We start from the raw sequence: 21,331 nt of genomic DNA on the forward strand, positions 1-21,331 counted from the left end.
CAAATAAATTTAAGGCATCTTTAATTTCTTGCTTTTGGGATTCATTCCGTTCAATTTTTGCTGCTCTTTTCTACCATTGATCTGAACTTGTATGGTAGTTAGATGTCTGTAATACACACACATATGGGTGAAAGAAAAATTACATAACTGGAATAGTTAGCAGAACCAGAATAATTGATGACAAACTATTAAAGTACCTATTTCCTACTATATAATGAATCTCAACAGGAGTAAGGAAGGAATGCAGTTGCTGCCAGGGGCAGTCTTCCTTGCTCTGGGGGGAAAACTTCAGCTCCGGCCCTAGCACAAGGTTACAGCTTCACACTCACCATGTCCCCAGCCAGCACTCTCAGCCGGGACCTCCCTGCGTCACCTCCCACAGCCCCACCCAACCCAAGTCTTCACAGCTCACAAGCGGTTGCTAAGGCCGCTCTCACCGACCTCTCTCAGCCCCGCCCGCCCAGCCTGAATGATTGATATCCAGCCCATCCAATGGACAGAAAAGAAGGCCTTTAAACCCGCCCTTTCTCTCTACTCTCTACCAATAGAGTGACGTTCCCGCCTTTCGCCGTCTGGCGTTAAGCGGAACTTTTCTATCCAACTGTGTTTCTTAGCAACTAACCCCCGGCTCCACCAGAAGCCCCTCTTTGCACATGCGCAAACTGCGGACGGGGAAGGGGGCGCCCTAACCCTGGCGTTTTTGGTGTTGCTGTCCCAGCCAGAATCGCGTCTGGCCGATGGGAAGCCGGGAACTCCAGCCTTCCGCAGGAGAGGAGAAAGGAGCGAGGTTAGTAGTGAGGTGCTTCCGCTGACTGCTGAGCTAAGTCTTTCCTGAAGACGTGGGAGCCGTTGTGTTTGATTTTTCTGTCCTCTTCGGGCCAGGGAAAGAATGAGAATCTAGGGCCTGGAGGGCCTGGGGTGAATTGGTCCAGCATGTGGCTAGGAGTACTTGAGGAAGAGGAGACTGCCTTTTCTTTTTGCCGCTAGACTTTCCTCATTTTCCACAGTGCCTGGAGCTTGGCCTTCAGCCATTTACCTCCTCCCTGTTTTGGGCAGGGATTCTGGCATGGTAGACACCAAAATTTCTGTATAGCAGTGGCATAGAGCAACAGTGTCGTTGGAGGAACGTGGGTATGGGCATAAGCATGGGTCTTGGGATGTGTTTAAAGCTTCACTACATACATAGATAAACGTTTTTACATATGTTTCGTGTAGCATTTGTTTACAAGGTAGGACTTTGGCCCCACCCATAATTACTATTGGACCCCGCCCCCCAACCCCAACACACACACACACACACACACACACACACACACACAGACACACACACACCCCCAGCCATTTGCTTGGCCCAGACCTAAGATCTGGCCAGTTGTCAACAATGTCAGCTTGATCTGCACTTCAGAGTCAGACACGGGTAGTCTGATTATCCAGTTGATTCAGTAACGGCCTAGACTTAGACACTCGTGAAACTTTTGTAAACCAACTCAATCTCTTGTCCAGAGGGCCGGATTTACTGCTTCTGTCCATTCTGAATTTGGCCAGGAATCAGCTTAAAGGACATGGGAGAAAGAGTGAGGTAGGGTGGACCACTGACTTCCTGGTGGGAATGAAGAAATGAGAGAATCTTAAAACTTCTAACCTTTAATTGCTCACATATGCGGGCCCCTTTTATGCCTCCTACAATGCCTTCTCTAGAGTAAATATTTTCTAAAAATTATACTGGATTCTTCAAAAATTGATTCAGGAAGAATTCTAACGTTAGTTTTTTGTTTTTGTTTTTGTTTTTGTCTCACTTATCTTCCTGAAGGTAGGAGAGGAAAACAAGTGTAAAGTGCATTCTTGAAGCACTCTGTCAAATCACTTTTCATGCTTTAGTAAGTAGAAACATGGTACATTTTCCAAAACCATCAGCCTGTCTTGCTCATATTATATTCCAGACAGACACGCAAGTATTGTAATCATTGATAAAAATCTCATTAGGTTTCTGGAAAATAGGTAAGGTTATCCTCATATTGCAGGTGATTTTTTCCATATGAAATTACCCAGTGAAAATTAAAATGGCGTAAATTCAAGATAATTTTTGAGTTAAGTAAAATGTCACTTTCATATATGATTTTTCACATCATTTATCTCACTTGGAAAGTTGCTCTTGATCAGTTTCAAGGTCATATACTTTTTTTTTTTTTTTGAGACAGAGTCTCCCTCTGTCGCCCAGGCTGGAGTTCTGTGGTGAGATCCCGGCTCACTGCAAGCTCCACCTCCCGGGTTCTTGCCATTCTCCTGCCTCATCCTCCCGAAAAGCTGGGACTACAGGCACCCGTCACGACGCCCGGCTAATTTTTTGTATTTTTAGTAGAGACGGAGTTTCACCGTGTTAGCCAGGATGGTCTCGATCTCCTGACCTCATGATCCGCTCGCCTCGGCCTCCCAAAGTGCTGGGATTATAGGCGTGAACCATTGCTCCCGGCCATATATTTCATTTTTAATACTACTATTAATGGGATTTCTTAGACCCAGAAATGAATAGTGACCAAGTATGTACTCAACCCAATCATAATTTCTAGGATCTCTTGGATCATGTTTGATCTAATGACAATTAAAAGGCTGGGTAGTATATTAACCTATTTTTATATCACGCTATGATTTAGGCTTTTATATTTGGAATATTTACTGCTAGTTAAAATGTTTTTTTTAATTGTAGGCTCAGATTCCAATTCCCAGATCTTGAGTAGGATGTAATTAGTTTCGAAAAATAGCTATTAACTAATCTAACTGCACTTTAGAACATTATCGTTATCCAGGAAAACATTAAACACATAGACAATCTTAAATCTCCCGAATGTATTTAATGCTTTCTATATGTCATGCACTATGCCAACTACTGGGTGAGTTCAAAAGAAATAAAAGTAGAATATAAAAGATGAATAACTAAGGAATCTACAGATTAGTGGGGGAGCTAGACACAAACATAATACAATGTTTTTAATACAAGGTATTTTTAATCTGCTTTAGTAGATGGGTATAGAAAGTACCTTGGGAGCACAGAGAGGAGGGACAACTCTACCCCAGGGAATTAAGAGAAGGCTGATAGGAAATGAGGCATTTGCCTTGGGTCATGAAAGATCTATAGCATTCATGGAGATGAAGAAAATATAGAATATTCAACTCAGTATCGCTTAGTGAAAATAAATGATATGTTCTAGTGTGACAAGATCATCAGGTTTATAAGGAAAGGTGGGAGAGGAGTCATAAGTTAGGTTGAGGTTAGATTATAAGGCACATATATCAAGCCAAGGAGTAAAGACTTTCTTTTTTAAGGTAAATAGATGTTTTTTGGCAGTGAAGTAATTTGTTTAGGTTTGTGCTTTTTCAGTGCTAATTCTGACCACCATATGAAGGAGGAACTCTCATTGGAAGCAATTAAAGGGCCTCAACTAAGGCGGTGCCAAATAGGAATCAGGTCAACTCCAAGGATGGTTAAAACTTATATTCATGTTGGAGAAATACTAAAAGTGCCATCTGTTTTCTCTTGCTTCAGTTTTGTTCTTAAATTTGGGGTAACAAATATGGTGAGAAAAATTCATTCACTTACCAAATATTTATAGAGTACTTCCTGTGTGTCAGGCAATATTGTAGGCACTCAGGATATACGTCATTGACTAAAATTGCCTTCCTGGAAATTATATTCGAAGAGAGAGATATAGTCTGTAAAAAAAAAAATAAGTAAATGATATCCTATTTTATAAGGGAATAAGTGTTATGGAAAAAAGAAAGTAGAACAGATGGAAGAAATCCAGAGTACAGAGGGAAAAGAGGATTTGTGGTATTCTGTAGGGTGCTCAGGGTAGGCCTCATTGAAAAGCAGAAAATTTGAGAAAATATTTGAATGTGATGTGACAATAGATTTCTTAGGGAAGAGCATTCCAGAAAGAGGGAACAACTAAAACAGAAGCATTGAGATAGGGAACATGCAAAGCATTACAAAAAGGAGGCCAGAACAAAGTGGCCAAGGGATAAAATAGTAAGTGATAAAGTCGGAAGGGTAAAGAAAGGACTGCAGAAAATTAGGGCATTGTAAGGACTTTGACTTTGACTCCAAGTGAAATGGGTAGGCCTTGCAAGATTTTGAGCCTAGGAGTGAAAGGATATGAGTTCATTTCTAAAAGGAACTCCTGTGTCAAAGGCATAAAGCTTTATTTTCTGAGTTAGAGGTTTTTAAACAGTAGAGTGACATGGTTAGACTTCTGTATTGGGAATAGACTGGAGATGAGCAAACAGTTGATTTAGATGAAGAAAAGGCTAGTCATGCCCATCAAGAAAATATTGTTATTTTTCAAAATGCAGCTCCTGAAAGCATTGCATGTCTTATTACTCTAAACTGAGTACCTTAGACAAACTGGACATAATCTTTGGAAAAGAAAACTTCTGATGTCAAAATTCCAGTTAAGTTGTCTGACTCTGCTCTTCCATTACACGACTCTGCTCTTCCATTACACACTTAGAAAGTCAAAGAAACATTAAGCTGGCAAGTAGTGAAAACAGAGAACTGTTTATGGAAAACATTGGTGCGTAACAGGACATGCAATAGCAGGACAAGAATCAGATTATGTCTGTGCAATGCCAAGAAGAGTTGCCAGGAGTACTTATCATCTTTGAAATTATCCGCTTTGTTATCCCCTTTGCTGTTTTTGCCTTTTTATACCCAATCTCTTAGAGGATGGGGCATTTGTGTTTTGAGTTTTTATTTTATGTTAATTATAGCCAACTGTAACCTATTCAAAATAATAATTTAGGAGCTCTTCTAAAGTTGAGAATACTAAGGCTTTTTAAAAAAATTACTAAAACTTGGAATAGCTTTTTCAAATGCCAAGGCAGATTTATCTTGAACATTGATTTTGATATCAGGTTTATGTGATTTTTTGCTTATACATTAGTTTTGTTTAAATAATTTCATGCCTTTTGTATCTAGGAAACTTTTTCACATAAATTAAATACAGATTAAATTTGAAATAGCCCATGACTTTTTCCATTTGCTCTAAGTTCTCTCTGACTTTTCTACTCATAGTAATAGCTTGTGATTTAAGCATAGTATAGAAAGGAAATCATAAGCAGAGACTCTGATACATGTACAAGTTAAGAGTATGAATAAGGCTTGCAAGAAGGCAGAAAGGTTTGGAAGAGGGAAACTCAGTAAAAGATTCTAAAGAACAGAGGGTGAATTACTATCATGCTGGGTGAGGGGCAGCTAAAAGGCAGAATTATATAGTAGTTAATAGCATAGGCTTTGCCATTAGGCAAACCTGGGTTTTAGTCCATAGCCTTTTACAAATTAGCTGTGAAATTTTGTATATGTTATGTAACTATTCTGCTTCATTTTCCACATCACTAAAATAGATTATAGTACCTCCCTCATGTTGTGAATACTACATTACATAATACTTGTAAAATGCCTCATACTTAATAAGCTTTCATAACATGTTCGAAATGAAAAACAAAACCCAAAAGTCAAACTTTTCAAGCTCGTCCTTTCAGCAAATTATTATGGAGCAACTGAATATCCATGAGGAAAGAAGAACCCCTACCTCACACCATTTACAAAGTTAGTTTAAGATTACTTATTAACATAAATATAAAAGCTGAAACAAAGGGAATAACATATTTGGCATCTCATGCTTCCTGATTTCAAAACTTACTACAAAGCTATAGTAATTAAAACGTGTGGTACTGGCACAAGGATGAATGTATTGAACAGTGGAATTGAATTGAGAGTTCAGAAATCCATAGACATCTATGGCCAATTGATTTTTGACAAAGATGCTAAGTCCACTCCATGGGGAAAAGAATTGTCTCTTCAGCAAATGGTCCTGGCACAATTGGATATCCACATGCAAAAGAATAAAGTTGGACTCCTACCTTATACTTTATATGTAAATTAACTCAAAATGGGTCAAAAAACTAAATATAAGAGATGAAACTATAAAATTCATTGAAGAAAACGTTGGGATAAATCTTCATAACCTTGGATTTGGCAATGGATTTTTAGATATGCCACAAAGAATATGAGCAAACAAAAAAATAGGTAAATTAGATTTCATCAAACAACAACAAAAATAGGTAAATTAGATTTCTAATTTCTTTTTCTTTCTTTCTTTTTTTTTTTTTTTGGGACAGAGTCTCCCTCTGTCACCCAGGCTGGAGTGTGTGATCTCGGCTCACTGCAAGCTCCACCTCCCAGGTTCATACCATTCTCCTGCCTCAGCCTTTTGAGTAGCTGGGACTACAGGCGCCTGCCACCACACCCGGCTAATTTTTTTTGTATTTTTAGTGGAGACAGGGTTTCACCGTGTTAGCCAGGATGGTCTCGATCTCCTGATCTTGTGATCTGCCACCTCGGCCTCCTGAAGTGCTGGGATTACAGGCGTGAGCCACCGCACCTGGCCTAGATTACTAATTTCTAACTAAAAACTTTTGGTCATCAAAATACGTAATCCAAAAAGTGGAAACTAACTTACAGAATGAGAGAAAATATTTGCAAATCATAGTTTGATAAGGATCTAGTGTCCAGAATGTGTAAGTAACTCTTACAACTTACCAACAAAAGACTAACTGCTCTGTTTTTAAATGGTCAAAAGACTTGAATAGACATTTCTCCAAAAAAGATACACAAATGACTAATTCACATGAAAAGATGCTCAATATGAGGGAAATGCAAGTCAAAAACACAATGAGATACCACTTCACATTCACTAGGATATCTATAATATTACAAAATATTACAAAAGCAAAAATGACAAGTGTTATTGAGTGTACTGGACTGATTATTTCCCCCTCACGCTACCCCCAATTCATGTCCTTCTAGCATCTCAGAATGTGATCTTATTTGGAAATAGGTTCTTTTTAGATGTGATTAGGTAAAGTGAGGTCATACTAGATTAAGGTGGGCCCTAAATGCAATGACTGGTATCACTGGGTTATAAGAAGTCCGTATGAAACAGAGGCAGAGGTTAGAGTTATGCAGTCAGGAGCCGAGGACCACCAGGAGCAACTAGAACCTGGAGGAAGCAAGGAAGGATTCTTCCCTTGATCCTTCAGGAGTATGGCCCTGCCAACATTTTAATTTTGGGCTTGTAGACTCCAGAACTGTGAAAGAATAAATATGTATTGTTTTAAGCTACCCAGTTGTTTGTGGTAATTTGGTATGGCAGCCCTAGGAAGCTGATGCAGTGAGGATGTGGAGAAATCAAAACCCTCATACATTGCTGGTGGGAATGTTCAGCTATTATGGAAAACCGACAGTTCATTCAAAAGTTAAAGATATTTGCTCCTCCTTTTCATGCCTGTGGCTAGATGTCCCACAACACTATAGGAAATATGAGTCAGGCCTTTTGCATTAAGCAACCAAGAATGAGAGACTCCGTCTTTTCACCCAAATCATGAATGACAAGTGAAAGCAAGTTATTTCAGAGGAAGAAGCAGCCCTTGAAACGTTAAGGCTTAGGCTTGAAAGTTGAAGAGCAGGAATCGCTCTTTCAAAGACCCTAGAGCATAAACCTTTGTGTGGCCAAGTGGGATCAGCCCTCAAGGGCACATGCCAAGGACAGAGCAGCCCATGTAGACAGCTTTGGAGGGCATGGGGATGTGGGGAGTTAGGGGTAGCTCCTCATTATTTGTTGGGTGAGTATAGGGGCGATGCTCAGTGGCAGTCAGGCACATCTTCAGTGACAAGCTGTCTCCCCTATGTGTTTAGCATATATTATTAGAACACGCCCCATGTCCCCGCTCCTGACCTGCCCCTGCCATTTGGGCCTTATAAGGTCAAGTAGAGAAATCTGGCAATAAAAGGCAAATGTGAGCATGCTTTCTTTAAGATGCATCATAAATGGTTTTCTTTAAGTGAATGAAGACTTTGACAGAGAAATACCTTTGTAAGTAAACATTAAGAATGCTGGCTGGGTGTGGTGGCTCACACTTGTAATCCCGGCACTTTGGGAGGCCTAGGCAGGAGGATCACTTGAGCCTCGGACTTCGAGACCAGACTGAGCAGCATGGCAAAATCCCATCTCTACAAAAAAAAGAAAATACAAAAATTAGCTGGGTGCGGTGGCATGCGCTTGTGGTCCCAGTTACTTGGGAGGCTGAGGTGGGAGAATCACCCAAGCCCAGGAGGTCGAGGCTGCAGTGAGCCATGCCACTGCACTCCAGTCTAGGTGACAGAGCAAGACCCTGTCTAAGAAATAAAAATAAAAAGAATGCTAATCATTTCTAGGTTCGCTGTGACTCATTGTAATACTGGGGATCTCCCTTGTAACACTGGAACTAGAAGACAGTGACAAAAGCTATGTCAAGCATTCATTATTCTGAAGAGGAGGAAAAATGCCACATACTTTTCCCATTGAACCTGTGGTGGAATAATCCATGGTTGTGTCTTGCTTTGAACAGACTTTTGTTCTCAGCACTCCTTACGATGAATTTTTATGCTTCATTTCCATATCTCTCTGCACAATTAGATTGGGAACTCCTTGAGGGCAGAGTGTATATAATCTTTGTCTTTGTAATCCCAGCAGTTAACACAGTGCCTTCTGGTACTCTGTAGGTGCTTAAGAAGTACTCACTGAATGCATGAATGAATGAATGAAATGAAGGCATGACTAGGAATGTTTGTAGTGCTATAATATATAATGGGATATACTCTGGTTTACCATTTAGTCTCATAATAAACAAATAGTCTTTATCACCTGGTAATGTTTTCCTTTGTGTACTATGACCATTTCAGTTGTTTGGGCATCACCATTCTGTGACAAGTGTCTTCAACCTGGAAAGTTACCACAGAAATTGTTACATGACCAAATGGTACACCTGTCTTGGCAAACTGAGAAGGCCAAAAATGATTCCAGACAATCATACTCAGCTGATGCCGTGCAACCTCTAAAGCTGGTCTTATTCACATTTGGTATTATTTCTAAATTTCATGAGCTTGCATTTCCTTGGAATACTCATGGCTGAAAGAGTAAAATAAAATGAAATATTTCTTAAAAAAAAAAAAGTTAAAGAATTACCACATGACCCAGCAATTCCACTCCTAGGTATATAACCAAGAGAATTGGAAATGAGCACTCAAGCACATACTTATATACACATGTTCATAGAAGCACTCTTCACAATAGCTGAAAAGTGGAAACAATTCAAATGTCCATCAATGGGTGAACAGATAAGCAAAATGTGATACATAACTACAGCCATAAAAATGAAGTACTAATACTACAACGTGGATGAACCTCAAAAACATGCTGAATGAAAGACACAAAGGTCACATATTATATGATTCCATTTCTATAAATATCCAGAACAGGTAAATCATAGAGACAGAAGATTGGTGGTTGTCAGTATCTGGGGGAGAAAGAAACAGGGAGTGACTGCTTAATGGCTAATAGAGTTTTCTTTTTGGGAGAGCAAAATGTTTTGGAGGTAAATAGAGGTGGTAGTTGTGTAACATTGTGAGTGTACTAGATGCCACTGAATTGTACAGTTTAAAATGGTTACCTTCATGTTAAATGAGTTTCACTTCACTTAAAGACTACAACCATAAAGCTTTTAGAAGAAATATAGAAGAATAAATATTCTGCTTAGGAGTAGGTAAAACTTTCTTAAATAGATCACAGAAAGCAATCTTATAAAAAAAATTTAAAGATACATGGACTAGGGAAATAGGTTGCTAGGCAGTATTAAGGGGCACTTGAGGTTTGAGGTCCATGAACTTAAAATGCCACTAATGAGCATGGTTGTGTTTTTCTGTTTATTTTCAGCTGCACCAGGGCAAGCATGGAGTAGACAAGGTTGAATTTCATCAAGATTAGTAGCTTTGCAAGGTGAGTAAGATGAAAAGAAAGAGGAGCAAGGAATTTGAGGGCATGTTATATGTGCAATGGAGTGATTGCAATAATTAACAAATGGAATTTAAACCAGGTAAATAGGGAATTGATAATATGGGGGTTAGAGGTGAAAGAAGGGCAACCAAACATTATAAGATGTTAGCTGGAAGACATAATGGGTCTCAGGACTGTTGAAGTTAGAGTCCTAAAGTATATTTTGATGCTGCATTTTGTTTTTTGTTTTGTTTTGTTTTTCTTATTATTATTATTATTATTATTTATTATTATTATACGTTAAGTTCTAGGGTACATGTGCATAACGTGCAGGTTTGTTACATATGTATACTTGTGCCGTGTTGCTGTGCTGCACCCATCAACTCGTCAGCATGTTTTGTTTTGTTTTGGAGATGGAGTCTTGCTCTGTCACCCAGACTGGAGTGTAGCGGGCAACCTCACTCAGCTCACTGCAACCTTCGCCTCTCAGGTTCAAGTGATTCTCATGTCTCAGCCTCCTGAGTAGCTGGGATTACAGGCATGCACCACCACACTCAGCTAATTTTTGTATTTTTAGTAGAGATGGGGTTTCGCCATGTTGGCAAGGCTGATCTTGAACTCCTGACCTCAAGTGATCTGCCTGCCTTGGCCTCCCAAAGTGCTGGGATTACAGGTGTGAGCCACTGTGCCTGGCCTGATGCTCCATTTTGATGCTGTGTAGAGATATGCCTGAGTATATTATGAATTTTTATTCTACAGAATTGAAAATTTCACAAAAGAGGATTTGAAACTTAATTCACACAATTCATTATTCGTTGTCCTAGGCAGTACTAGTTTTCTTCCTTAGTCCTTAAAAGCCTATTGGAAGCTACTCTTGAGGAATACAGGTTGCATATCCCTTATCTGAAATGTGTGGGACCAAAAGTGTTTCAGAGTTTTTATTTTTTCAGATTTTGGAATATTTGCATTATTTATTTACCAGTTGTATTAGGGTTCTCTAGAGGGATAGAACTAATAGGATATATGTGTATATGAAAGTGAGTTTATTAAGGAGAATTAACTCACATAATCACAAGGTGAAGTCCTGTGATATGCCGTCTGCAACCTGAGGAGCAAGAAAGCCAGTAGTGGCTCAATCTGAGTCCCAAAGCCTGAAAAGTAGGGCAGCTGACAGTGCAGCCTTCAAAGTGTGCCTGAAGGCCTTCTGGCAAACCACTGGTGTAAGTCCAAGAGTAACCTGGTGTAACCTGGAATCTGATGTTCAAGGGCAGGAAGCATCCAGCACGGGAGAAAGATGAAGACTGGAAGACTCAGTAAGCCAGCGTATTCCACCTTCTTCCACCTGCATTTTCTAGCCATGCTGGTAGCAGATTGGATGGTGCCCACCCATACTGAGTGTGGGTCTTCCTCTCCCAGTCCACTGACTCAGTGTTAATCTCTTCTGGCAACACCCTCACAAACACACCCAGAAACAATACTTTGCATCCTTCAGTCTGCAGTTGATACTTAATGTTAACCATCACACCAGTTGAATATTCCAAATTCAAAAATCTGAAATCTGAAATGCCCCGATGAACATTTCCTTTGGGTGTCATGTCAGTGCTCAAAAAGTTTCAGATTTTGGAGCATTTTGGATTTGGGATTTTCAGATTTGTGATGCTCACCCTGTATCGTGTTATGGCCTGCTGTTGACCTTAAGATAGATCTTGAACTATGCTACTCTTCAGCTTCCAGGATTAATTTAGGTATTATAGAAACAAATTACCAGTGATGTGGCCAGTACTAGAGGAAAAGCAAAAGTCTAAGAGTTGTTTGCTGTTTAATATTTGACATTTAAAAGATACATATTACCCCAAGAATCATCAAGTTTTAGAGTTAGAAAAGAAAATTTTACTATAGATTATCATCTATAATCATAGCTCCTTAGCTCCGGCACTTTTAAGTAACAGGGAGCTCACACCTCACAAGGCAAGTTATTTTATTAATAGACAGCTTTTCAATTAAGGAGTACCTTGTTGAGAATTCTTTTTATTGGGCTAAAGTCTTTCTTGTAACTTTCTGTTCACTTTGTATGTGAATTCTGAAATATGCAGAGGAAGTACAATTGCTCTTGAACCTCCCTTTAAGTAGTATTTTTTTTTTCTTTATAATCTATTCAGTAACCAAATCCATCCCCTTCCCTCCATCCCTCTTCCGCATTTCTCGCCTAGATAACTATGGAAGATTCTTAATTGGCCTCTTTACCTCCAGTCTGGTACTTGTCTAGTCAGTCCTCTACAGTGTTATCAGTGGTAATATATCCAAAACATTACAATTATTATTGTTATTAAAACAAGAACTCATAAAACACGGTGCCAGATATTGTTTAAGTACTATATTCACTCCTTATAATGACTCTATGAAATAGCTTCTATTATTATCCCTATTTTTTAGATATGGAAACTAAGGGATAAAGTACATAACATGCTGAAGGCTATATAGCTAGTAAGCAGTAAGATTAAGTTTACACCCAGACTTCTAGGTTTAGAGTACATGTTTTCAAACACTACATCAAGTTGTTTCGTGATCTTTTTTATTAAAAACATTTAGGCCGGGCGCGGTGGCTCAAGCCTGTAATCCCACCACTTTGGGAGGCCGAGACGGGCGGATCACGAGGTCAGGAGATCGAGACCATCCTGGCTAACACGGTGAAACCCCGTCTCTACTAAAAAATACAAAAAACTAGCCGGGCGAGGTGGCGGGTGCCTGTAGTCCCAGCTACTCGGGAGGATGAGGCAGGAGAATGGCATGAACCAGAGAGGAGGAGCTTGCAGTGAGCTGAGATCCGGCCACTGCACTCTAGCCTGGCTGACAGAGCAAGACTCTGTCTCAAAAAAAAAAAAAAAACCATTTTAATGGTTCCCATTACAGGATCAAGTTTAAGCTCCTTGCTCTGGCACATAATGCCCTTCCGTCTTCTAGAGCTTCATCTCCTACTGTTCTCCACTACGTGTTTTTTTTGTTTTGTTTTGTTTTGTTTTGTTCCTTTTCTGAGACCGAGTCTCACTCTGCTGCCCAGGCTGGAGTGCAATCGCACCATCTCGGCTCACTGCAACCTCCACCTCCTGGGTTCAAGTGATTCTTCTGCCTCAGCCCCACAAGTAGCTGGGACAACAAGCCCGTGCCACCACGCCCGGCTAATTTTTGTATTTTTAGTAGAGGCAAGGTTTCACCATATTGGCCAGGCTAGTCTGGAACCTCTGACCTCGTAATCCACCCGCCTCGGCCTCCCAAAGTGCTGGGATTACAGGCATGAGCCACCGCGCCCAGCCGCTCCACTACATTTTTTATATTCTCATAAAACCAGGCTACTTCTATTTCCCCTAATACACTATGTCTTTTCACATATATGTGCATTTACTACTGCCTCCTTCAACTTGTAACTCTTTCCAGTTATTTTTCAAGACTCATTCCAAGAATTGCTTTCTTCTGGAAACATTGCCTATGGCCCTCATGCTTCATTTCCTCTGTTGGATGGAGTGCTTCTCTTCCATTCCCCCATACCTTTATCATTAATAGAATAATAATACTATATCATTGCACTGACCCTTTTTTAATGGAAATTATATGTACCTCAAAAGCAGGAAGCATATTTTATTTTTATTTCTATATAGCATTTATAACTATGAATTATACTGAATGAAGTTCCAAGTTTTTATTTTCTTTGCAGATCATGATACATGGTGATGGCTTGCAGAGTCATAAACGAAAGAAGACACATGGGACTTCAACAACTTTCATCATTCGCGGAAACAGGAAGAACTTTCCTAGGCCCACTAAAATCATCCAAATTTATTATAGATGAAGAATGTCATGAAAGTGTATTAATCAGTTCAACAGTAAGGCTTCTTGAAAGTTTGGATTTAAGCAGTGCAGTGGGACAGCTTCTCAATGAAGCAGTTCAAGCACAAAATAACACATATAGAACTGGAACCAGTACTCTTTTGTTTCTTGTTGGTGCTTGGAGCAGTGCAGTTGAAGAATGTCTTCATCTTGGCGTCCCCATTTCTGTAATAGTGTCAGTAATGTCAGAAGGCTTAAAGTTTTGTAGTGAAGAAGTAGTTTCTCTTCAAGTACCTGTTCACAATATATTTGACTGTATGGACAGCACAAAAACATTTCCTCAACTTGAAACATTTAGTGTAAGTTTGTGTCCTTTTCTACAGGTCCCTTCAGATACTGATTTGTTAGAGGAAGAGCATGGTCTCAGAGATGTTGCCTCTCAAACACTGACCATTTCCAATCTTTCTGGCAGACTTTTTAAATCATCTGAATTCTTTAAACCTCAGGCTAAGGTTGAAGCAGATAAGAACACATCACGAGCTCTGAAAAACAGCCTGCTTGCCGATACCTGCTGCAGAAAGTCAATACTAATCCACAGTAGGCATTTTAATGGGACAGATAATACTGAATGGGTAAGCAAACCAGATGGATTTCAAGAACGTGTTACAGCTACTCTCAAAACTTACAGATGTAACGATTTGGTAGAGTTGGCAGTAGGCTTGAGTCACGGAGATCACAGCAGCATGAAATTAGTAGAAGAAGCAGTACAGTTGCAATATCAGAATGCTTGTGTGCAACAAGGCAACTGTATAAAACCATTTATGTTTGACATTTCGAGAATTTGTACTTGCTGTCTACCAGGCTTACCTGAAACAACTTCTTGTGTTTGTCCGGGATATGTCACTGTTGTGTCAGTATCTAATACTCCTGTGATCAAGGAATTGCAGAATCAGCCTCTCCGAGTAGTTCTCATTGAGGGTGACCTCACAGAGAATTATCGCCACCTGGGATTTAATAAGTCTGTAAATATTAAAACAGCATTAACTAGCATGGAGCTTCAAGAAGACAGCTCAGAAGAACTGTGGGCAAATCACGTATTACAGGTGTTAATCCAGTTCAATGTGAACCTTGTCCTGGTACAAGGAAATGTGTCTGAACGCTTAATTGAAAAATTTTTAAACAGTAAGCAGTTGGTAATTGGCTCAGTGAATGGCAGTGTGATGCAGGCTTTTGCAGAAGCTGCAGGAGCAGTACAGGTGGCCTACATTACACAAGTGAATGAAGATTGTGTGGGCAAGGGGGTCTGTGTGACCTTCTGGAGAAGCAGTCCCTTGGATGTTGTAGATGGGAACAACAGAATCGCAATCTTATTAAAAACAGAAGGAATTAATTTGGTTACAGCCGTGCTCACTAACCCAGTTACTGCACAGATGCAAACCAAAGAAGATAGGTTCTGGACATGTGCCTATCGTTTGTATTATGCTCTAAAAGAGGAAAAGGTCTTCCTTGGAGGTGGTGCAGTTGAATTTTTGTGTCTTAGCTGTCTTCAAATTCTTGCGGAGCAATCTCTGAAAAAAGAGAATCATGCTTGCTCAGGGTGGCTCCATAATACTTCCTCTTGGCTGGCTTCATCTCTGGCAATATACAGACCAACTGTGCTTAAATTCCTGGCAAATGGATGGCAGAAATACCTTTCAACTCTCCTATATAATTCTGCCCATTACTCGTCAGAATTTGAAGCCAGCACATACATTCAGCATCATCTGCAAAATGCCACAGACTCTGGCTCTCCTTCATCTTACATCTTGAATGAATATAGTAAACTAAATAGTAGAATTTTAAATTCAGACATTTCAAATAAATTGGAGCAGATTCCAAGAGTTTATGACGTTGTTACACCAAAGATTGAGGCGTGGCGCCGAGCACTGGATTTAGTATTGTTAGTACTTCAGACAGACAGTGAAATAATTACTGGACATGGACACACACAGATAAATTCACAGGAATTAACGGGCTTTTTGTTTTTATAGTGTTATTGGCTAAGTCTTTGGAAAATAATTTTGCATAATATGTCATGCTAATAGTAAATGTATTGCTAGCCAAGTCATGGTGCCTAAAATGCCAGCTATTGCCAAGAAGAAAATAGTTGATGTCTGTCAATAACTGTGCATGGTTTGAGATTTTGCCCTATTTATAAGCTAACAAGTTAGTCTGTTACTGTTTCATGGGATACTACAGAAAGCACAAGACACCTGGGTCAGAAACAAAGGACTATTATTCACAGCAAAAGCTGTAGCCAGAGCTTCATGTTGGTTTTATTCAGTTCCTTATTTTTCTGGTTCCCACAGGAGGAACACAAAGGGCCCATGATGAAAGCCTGCACACAGTGGGTTATATTGTAAGACAGAAAGACTGAGCTTGGGATATTAACTGCTTTTGTAGTAAGCAAAAAACATCCTGGTCTTTGTCCAAAGGGAGTTATTACCCCATACTTCGAGATTGCTTAGTGTAAACACAAGCCTGGGACATGGACTAGGTAAAGATAAAGTCCTTGCATTCTTGGCATACCCAGTAAGTATGCAGGGACACTCAGAGCCCATAGTGGATAGTCTCTTCCAACAATCTGCTCCTCAGCCCAACATGTTCTTGGCCAAACTTGAATTTTCACATCAGTATGCCACTCCATCAGCTACTCTGATTAACCTGACAGGTTGTTTATTCATTACCAGATTTGTTCATTTGGTCTCATATAGCAATTAATGAAGGCTGTTATCAGACACAACAGCAGGATGAAGCCAACCTGCAGTATTAACCTCAGTCCTGTCCCCCAAGGTCTTGACTCAGTCAACTGTAAGTTCCAAGGGAGGATCAATAGATCTTTTTATTAGGCAGCCTGAAGGTAGTGAAGGACCAATTTATTATACATTATGACCCAATAAAGGGAGCTTTGACTGACCTGCTGATATGTGGTGTTATTGCCAATAATTATGGGTGCAATAGCTGGGCCAAAAAACAGACCCTGTTCCCTATAGAGAGCCCTTCTATGGCTTATTTTCCCCGCATACAAGTACATAACCCCAAAGGGTCCAGGTTACTCTAGTTCAGAATTATTGTCAAACCTGATTTAAATCATCATATATGGATTTCAGTCACATAAGTAGTGTTACCGAGTAGTTGCAGCCTCAGTTGCTATACATGGTATAATCCAAGGCCACTCAGACAAATTTAGAGAAGCGTAAGATCAGTCAGAATGAAACAAGATTGTGCTGGTCCCTGTGTTTCTACATGTTCACATCTGGGAGCTGCCATTGATGGCATCATATATTGTCTCCTATACTGATAGAGTCTTAGTAAAAAGTGTTGAGCCTCCTTTTTGCTGGTAAGGCCAAAGAGACAGCATTTATTTGTTTTATTGCCAAAGGGATTGAGTGCTATAAATCTCTCCAGTCTGAAAAATGACTGGTCAAACAGGGCCCTAAATTTTGTCTGGGTTTACCAGCCATTCCTACTGGTAGAGGTACGAAAACACCACAGTCAAAGCTGTTGGAAGTGGCTTCTGATTTCAACCACTAGAACATCATCTGCGGTTGACCTTTGAACAATGCAGGGGACAGGGATGACAACCCCCTGCACAATCAAAAATCTGCATATAACATTTTTGTTTTTTGGAGACAGAGCCTCCTGTCACCCAGGCTGGAGTGCAGTGGCATAATCTTGGCTCACTGTAACCTTGCCTTCTGGGTTCAAGCAGTTCTCCTACCTCAGCCTCCCAAGTAGCTAGGACTACAGGCACCTGCTGCCACACCCGGCTAATTTTTTGTATTTTAGTAGAGACGGGGTTTCACCATGTTGCCCAGGGTAGTCTCAAACTGAGCTCAGGCAATCCGCCGGCCTTGGCTTCCCAAAGTGCTGGGATTACAGGTGTGTGCCACCACGCCCAGCCTGCATATAACTTTTGACTCTCCCAAAACTTTACTAATAGCTTAACTGTTGACCATAAGCCTTACCAATAACACATATTTTGTGTATGTATTACATACTTTATTCTTACAATAAAGTAAGTTAGAAAAAAAGAAAATGTCATCAACATCACAAGGAAGAGAAAATAACACTATTCATTAAATGGAAGTGGATCATCATAAAGGTCATCCTCATCATCATCTTCATGTTGAGTAGGCTGAAGAGGAGAAAGAAGAGGGGCTGTTCTTGCTGTCTCAGGTGGTAGAAGCAGAAAAAAATTAATGTGTAAGTGAACCCATGCAGCTGAAACCTATGTTGTATGATGACATTTTGGTCAACTGTGGACCACATATATTTATGGTGGTCCCATAAGATTGTAATACCATATTTTTACTGTACCTTTTCTGTGTTTAGGTATGTTTAGACACACAAATACTTAACATTGTGTTACAGTTGCCTCTGTTATTCTGTACAGTAACATGCTGTGCAGTTTTGTAGCCTAGGATCAATAGGCTATACCATATAGCCTAGGTATGTAGTAGGCTGTACCATCTTGGTTTGTGTAAGTACACTCTCTGATGTTTACACAACAGTGAAATCACCTCATGATGCATTTCTCAGAATGTATCCCCTTGGTTAAGCAACACAGGCCTGTACTTTCAGTTTTGATTGATTGCCCAACTCAGCCTCAACAAACTTGTATTTTTAATCTAGTCAAAGTTTTATTTTCTTATTGCTGATACCATTTGTTTCAGCTTTGTGGACTCCTTGACTTATCAGCCACAGCCAAATTTCCTGTTTTCTAGGGCCCTGGAGAATGCTGCTTCATTGTCATGTCGATGTCTTCTGCCTCCCACCCTGAAGTGTGTGAGCAACAACCAAGACACCATTTGGGTGGCTTGTTTTAATCCTACCTCTCACTGTTTAGCCTCTAAACGTTCATTAACTGGTAAGAGGGAAGCCTACTCCCCTCTTCTTTTCCCACTCTTGGATGAAAGCATTCACTACTGAATCCCAGAGAGTGTTCTCATATCTCCTAATCTAGTCATCGAGGCCTTCCTGTTTTCCAGTATTAAAACTTAGATGCACTAACTTTTAGAGTTTATTTGAACAGGTAGTGATTTGTGAATGGAACAACTCCAGACTGCAGGCAGTTTGGGCTCCAATGAAGGGATGCAAGGGGAAAACTTTTATAATGTGTTCATGGAAGCAAGACAAAATATTTGACAGGTTAAGGTGGAGCAGTAGCTTTAAATTCCCTAGTTAGAGGTTTACTGGCAATTTCTAAAGTCCCTAGTTAGAGCTTAGTTGTCAATTTCTGATAGATTATGCTGAAGTTTCATTTTCCTAGGCTAGGGCCTTTCACCCTGATTTGGGGTTCAGTTTGTTTATGTAGGAACTCAGGATATTAGAGTTATTTTAACATCAGAAAGCCATGGCTCTGTTAGCCAAAATTGTCAAGAACTGTGCAATGTCTGAGATTTTACCCTACTTACAAGATGTTTTGGTCTGAATGTGTTCCCCCAAAATTTGTGTGTGGGGAATTTTTTAATTCCCAATGCAACAGGATTGAGAGGTGGGGCTTAATGGGAGGTGTTTAGGTCATGAAGGCTCCACCCTTATGAATAGATTAATGCTGCTATAAAAAGAGCTTCCAGAAGTGGGTTCACCCTCTTCTGCCATGGGGGGATTCAGTGTTTGTCCGTTTTTGTCTTTCTGCCTTCTGCCGTGTGAAGACACAGTGTTCTCCTTCTCCAGAGAATGAAGCATCCAAGGCACCATCTTGGAAGCAAAGACTAGACCCTCATCAAAACCCTTGATCTTGGACTTCCCAGGCTCCAGAACAGTGGGAGATAAATTTCTGTTTCCTATAAAATACCCAGTCTGTAGTATTCTATTATAGCAGTGCAAAATGAACTAGACACATGCTAACAAATTAGCCTCTTAAAATTTCATGGAATGCTGGCAGAAGACATGAGACTCATGGGTCAGAAACAAAGGACTTTATAGTATCCAGAGCTTCATGTTTATTTGTGTCAGTCCCATGTGCTTCCCAAATCTCACTCTATGACACAAAGAACCCATAATGAATGTCTACACACATAGTGGGTTGTGGTACAGGAGAGGACCACCAAGCTTGGATGAGTCACCACTGTTATAGTAAGCACAAGCAAGCCTATTTTTTGTCAGGAGGAAGATATTACATCATTCCGTAAGATTTCTCCCTGCAAACACAACTCTTAGAAATGGCCTAGAAAAAGAAAGGGCAATACCTGGCAAGACTGTGCAGGGATGCTCAGAGCCCATAGTGGACTGCCTGTCCAAACAAATTCTTTGTCTTTTGCTAGTTAGCCATAAATTGAATATTTAAAGATTAAATTACATGTGTGATTTTTGGAATTGAATATTAGAGGAGCCCTGGGAAAATAGTTAAAATAGTAGTAAGAGTTACTGATTACCTGCCATTTTCCAGAAACTGTTTTAAATCCTTTACATGCTGTATTAATTAGATAGGGCTGCTTTAATGAAGTACCACAAACTGAGTACAGAAATTTATTTTTTCAAAGTTATGACGAATAGAAGACTGAGATTAAGGTGTGGACAGGATTTGTTTCTTCTGAGGCCTCACTCCTTGCTTTGTAGATGGCCACTTTCTTGTGTCCTCAGTCTTCCCTCTGTGTGTGCACATCCCTGGTGTCTATTTTTGTGTCCAAATTTCCTCTTATAAGGACCCCAGTCAGACTGGATTAGGGCCCACCCCAATGGCCTCATTTTAATTACCTCTTTAAGGGCCCTATCTCCAAATACAGTCACATTCTGAGATACTGGGAGTTAGGGCTTTAATATATTAATTTAGGGGGACACAAACCCATATTACATATATTCTCTCAGTCTTTGCGACATCCATTTTCTCCGTTTTATAGATGAGGAAATAGCCTTAGTATGGTTAAGAAACTGGCCCAATATCTCACAGCTAGTAGGAGGCAGCACTGGGATTTGGAGCAAAATTTTATTGGCTCTGAAGTCTGTGTCCCTAAGCATTAATTATGATATGAAACTTTTTTTTCTGTAAGGTAACAACAAAACAAGAAGAAAAGAGAATGCCTGGTTTATTTATAGGGCTAATTTAAATGTGTTAGAAATGTACCTTGATTATCTTCATGCTTGGGAATGGCAAAATAATATCATTTTGTATTGTGCTAAATAATGAATTTTTTTGCTTTAGTGGTTGTTTAAATGTGACCACATGAAAACCTTGCACAGGCAATCATCTCAGTTATATATATAGCCTTTGTTCTACGTTGGAATAATAACAATGTTGAATGTTAAACTGTTTTTAAAAATAAAATGTATGATTTTACCTAGGTAGATACTGGTACTTTTATTTTCCCTCTGTATAACATTAAAACTTATTTTTGTTAAAATATTATACATATTATGAGTGTTACTAATATTAATTGACATAGATGTTCAATTCAGTTTATATAATGGAATTTTTATGAAGTTGGTACTTGCATATATTAATAGTGCTAAATATTTATTAAATTCATGCATTAATATTTTCCTTTGAAATTAGAAGTCTTACCCTAATAGAGATTTTATTAATTTGTTTTGTTTCTACATCCTAAAAAACTTTATACTATCATGGAGTTTATCTGCCATTTTAAAAATTCTTATAATAA

At 39.6% G+C, this 21,331-nt stretch overlaps 1 protein-coding gene across 2 annotated transcripts; it reads left to right on the top strand.

Annotated features, from left to right (window-relative positions):
- Positions 1–506: 506 nt before the first annotated feature.
- Positions 507–21,078, top strand: BBS12 (Bardet-Biedl syndrome 12). Of its 2 annotated transcripts, XR_012093419.1 has the most exons (4): positions 507–787; positions 9,807–9,869; positions 13,576–17,933; positions 18,455–21,078. XR_012093419.1 is itself a non-coding variant. In XM_007999729.3 (3 exons), the coding sequence occupies exon 3, from the start codon at positions 13,586–13,588 to the stop codon at positions 15,716–15,718; it is 2,133 nt and encodes a 710-aa protein (XP_007997920.1). In that variant the 5' UTR covers positions 507–787; positions 9,807–9,869; positions 13,576–13,585; the 3' UTR covers positions 15,719–21,078. The 2 variants fall into 2 exon arrangements, 1 of the variants encoding a protein (XP_007997920.1); XM_007999729.3 differs by having other exon boundaries at positions 13,576–21,078.
- The last annotated feature ends 253 nt before the right edge of the window (positions 21,079–21,331 follow it).

The sequence above is a fragment of the Chlorocebus sabaeus genome, chromosome 7, assembly GCF_047675955.1.
Source record: "Chlorocebus sabaeus isolate Y175 chromosome 7, mChlSab1.0.hap1, whole genome shotgun sequence".
NCBI classification, from domain to species: Eukaryota; Metazoa; Chordata; class Mammalia; order Primates; family Cercopithecidae; genus Chlorocebus; species Chlorocebus sabaeus.

Excerpts from the sequence above, each read along its gene's own strand:
- BBS12 (XM_007999729.3), top strand. The coding sequence starts at position 13,586 with ATGGTGATGGCTTGCAGAGTCATAAACGAAAGAAGACACATGGGACTT.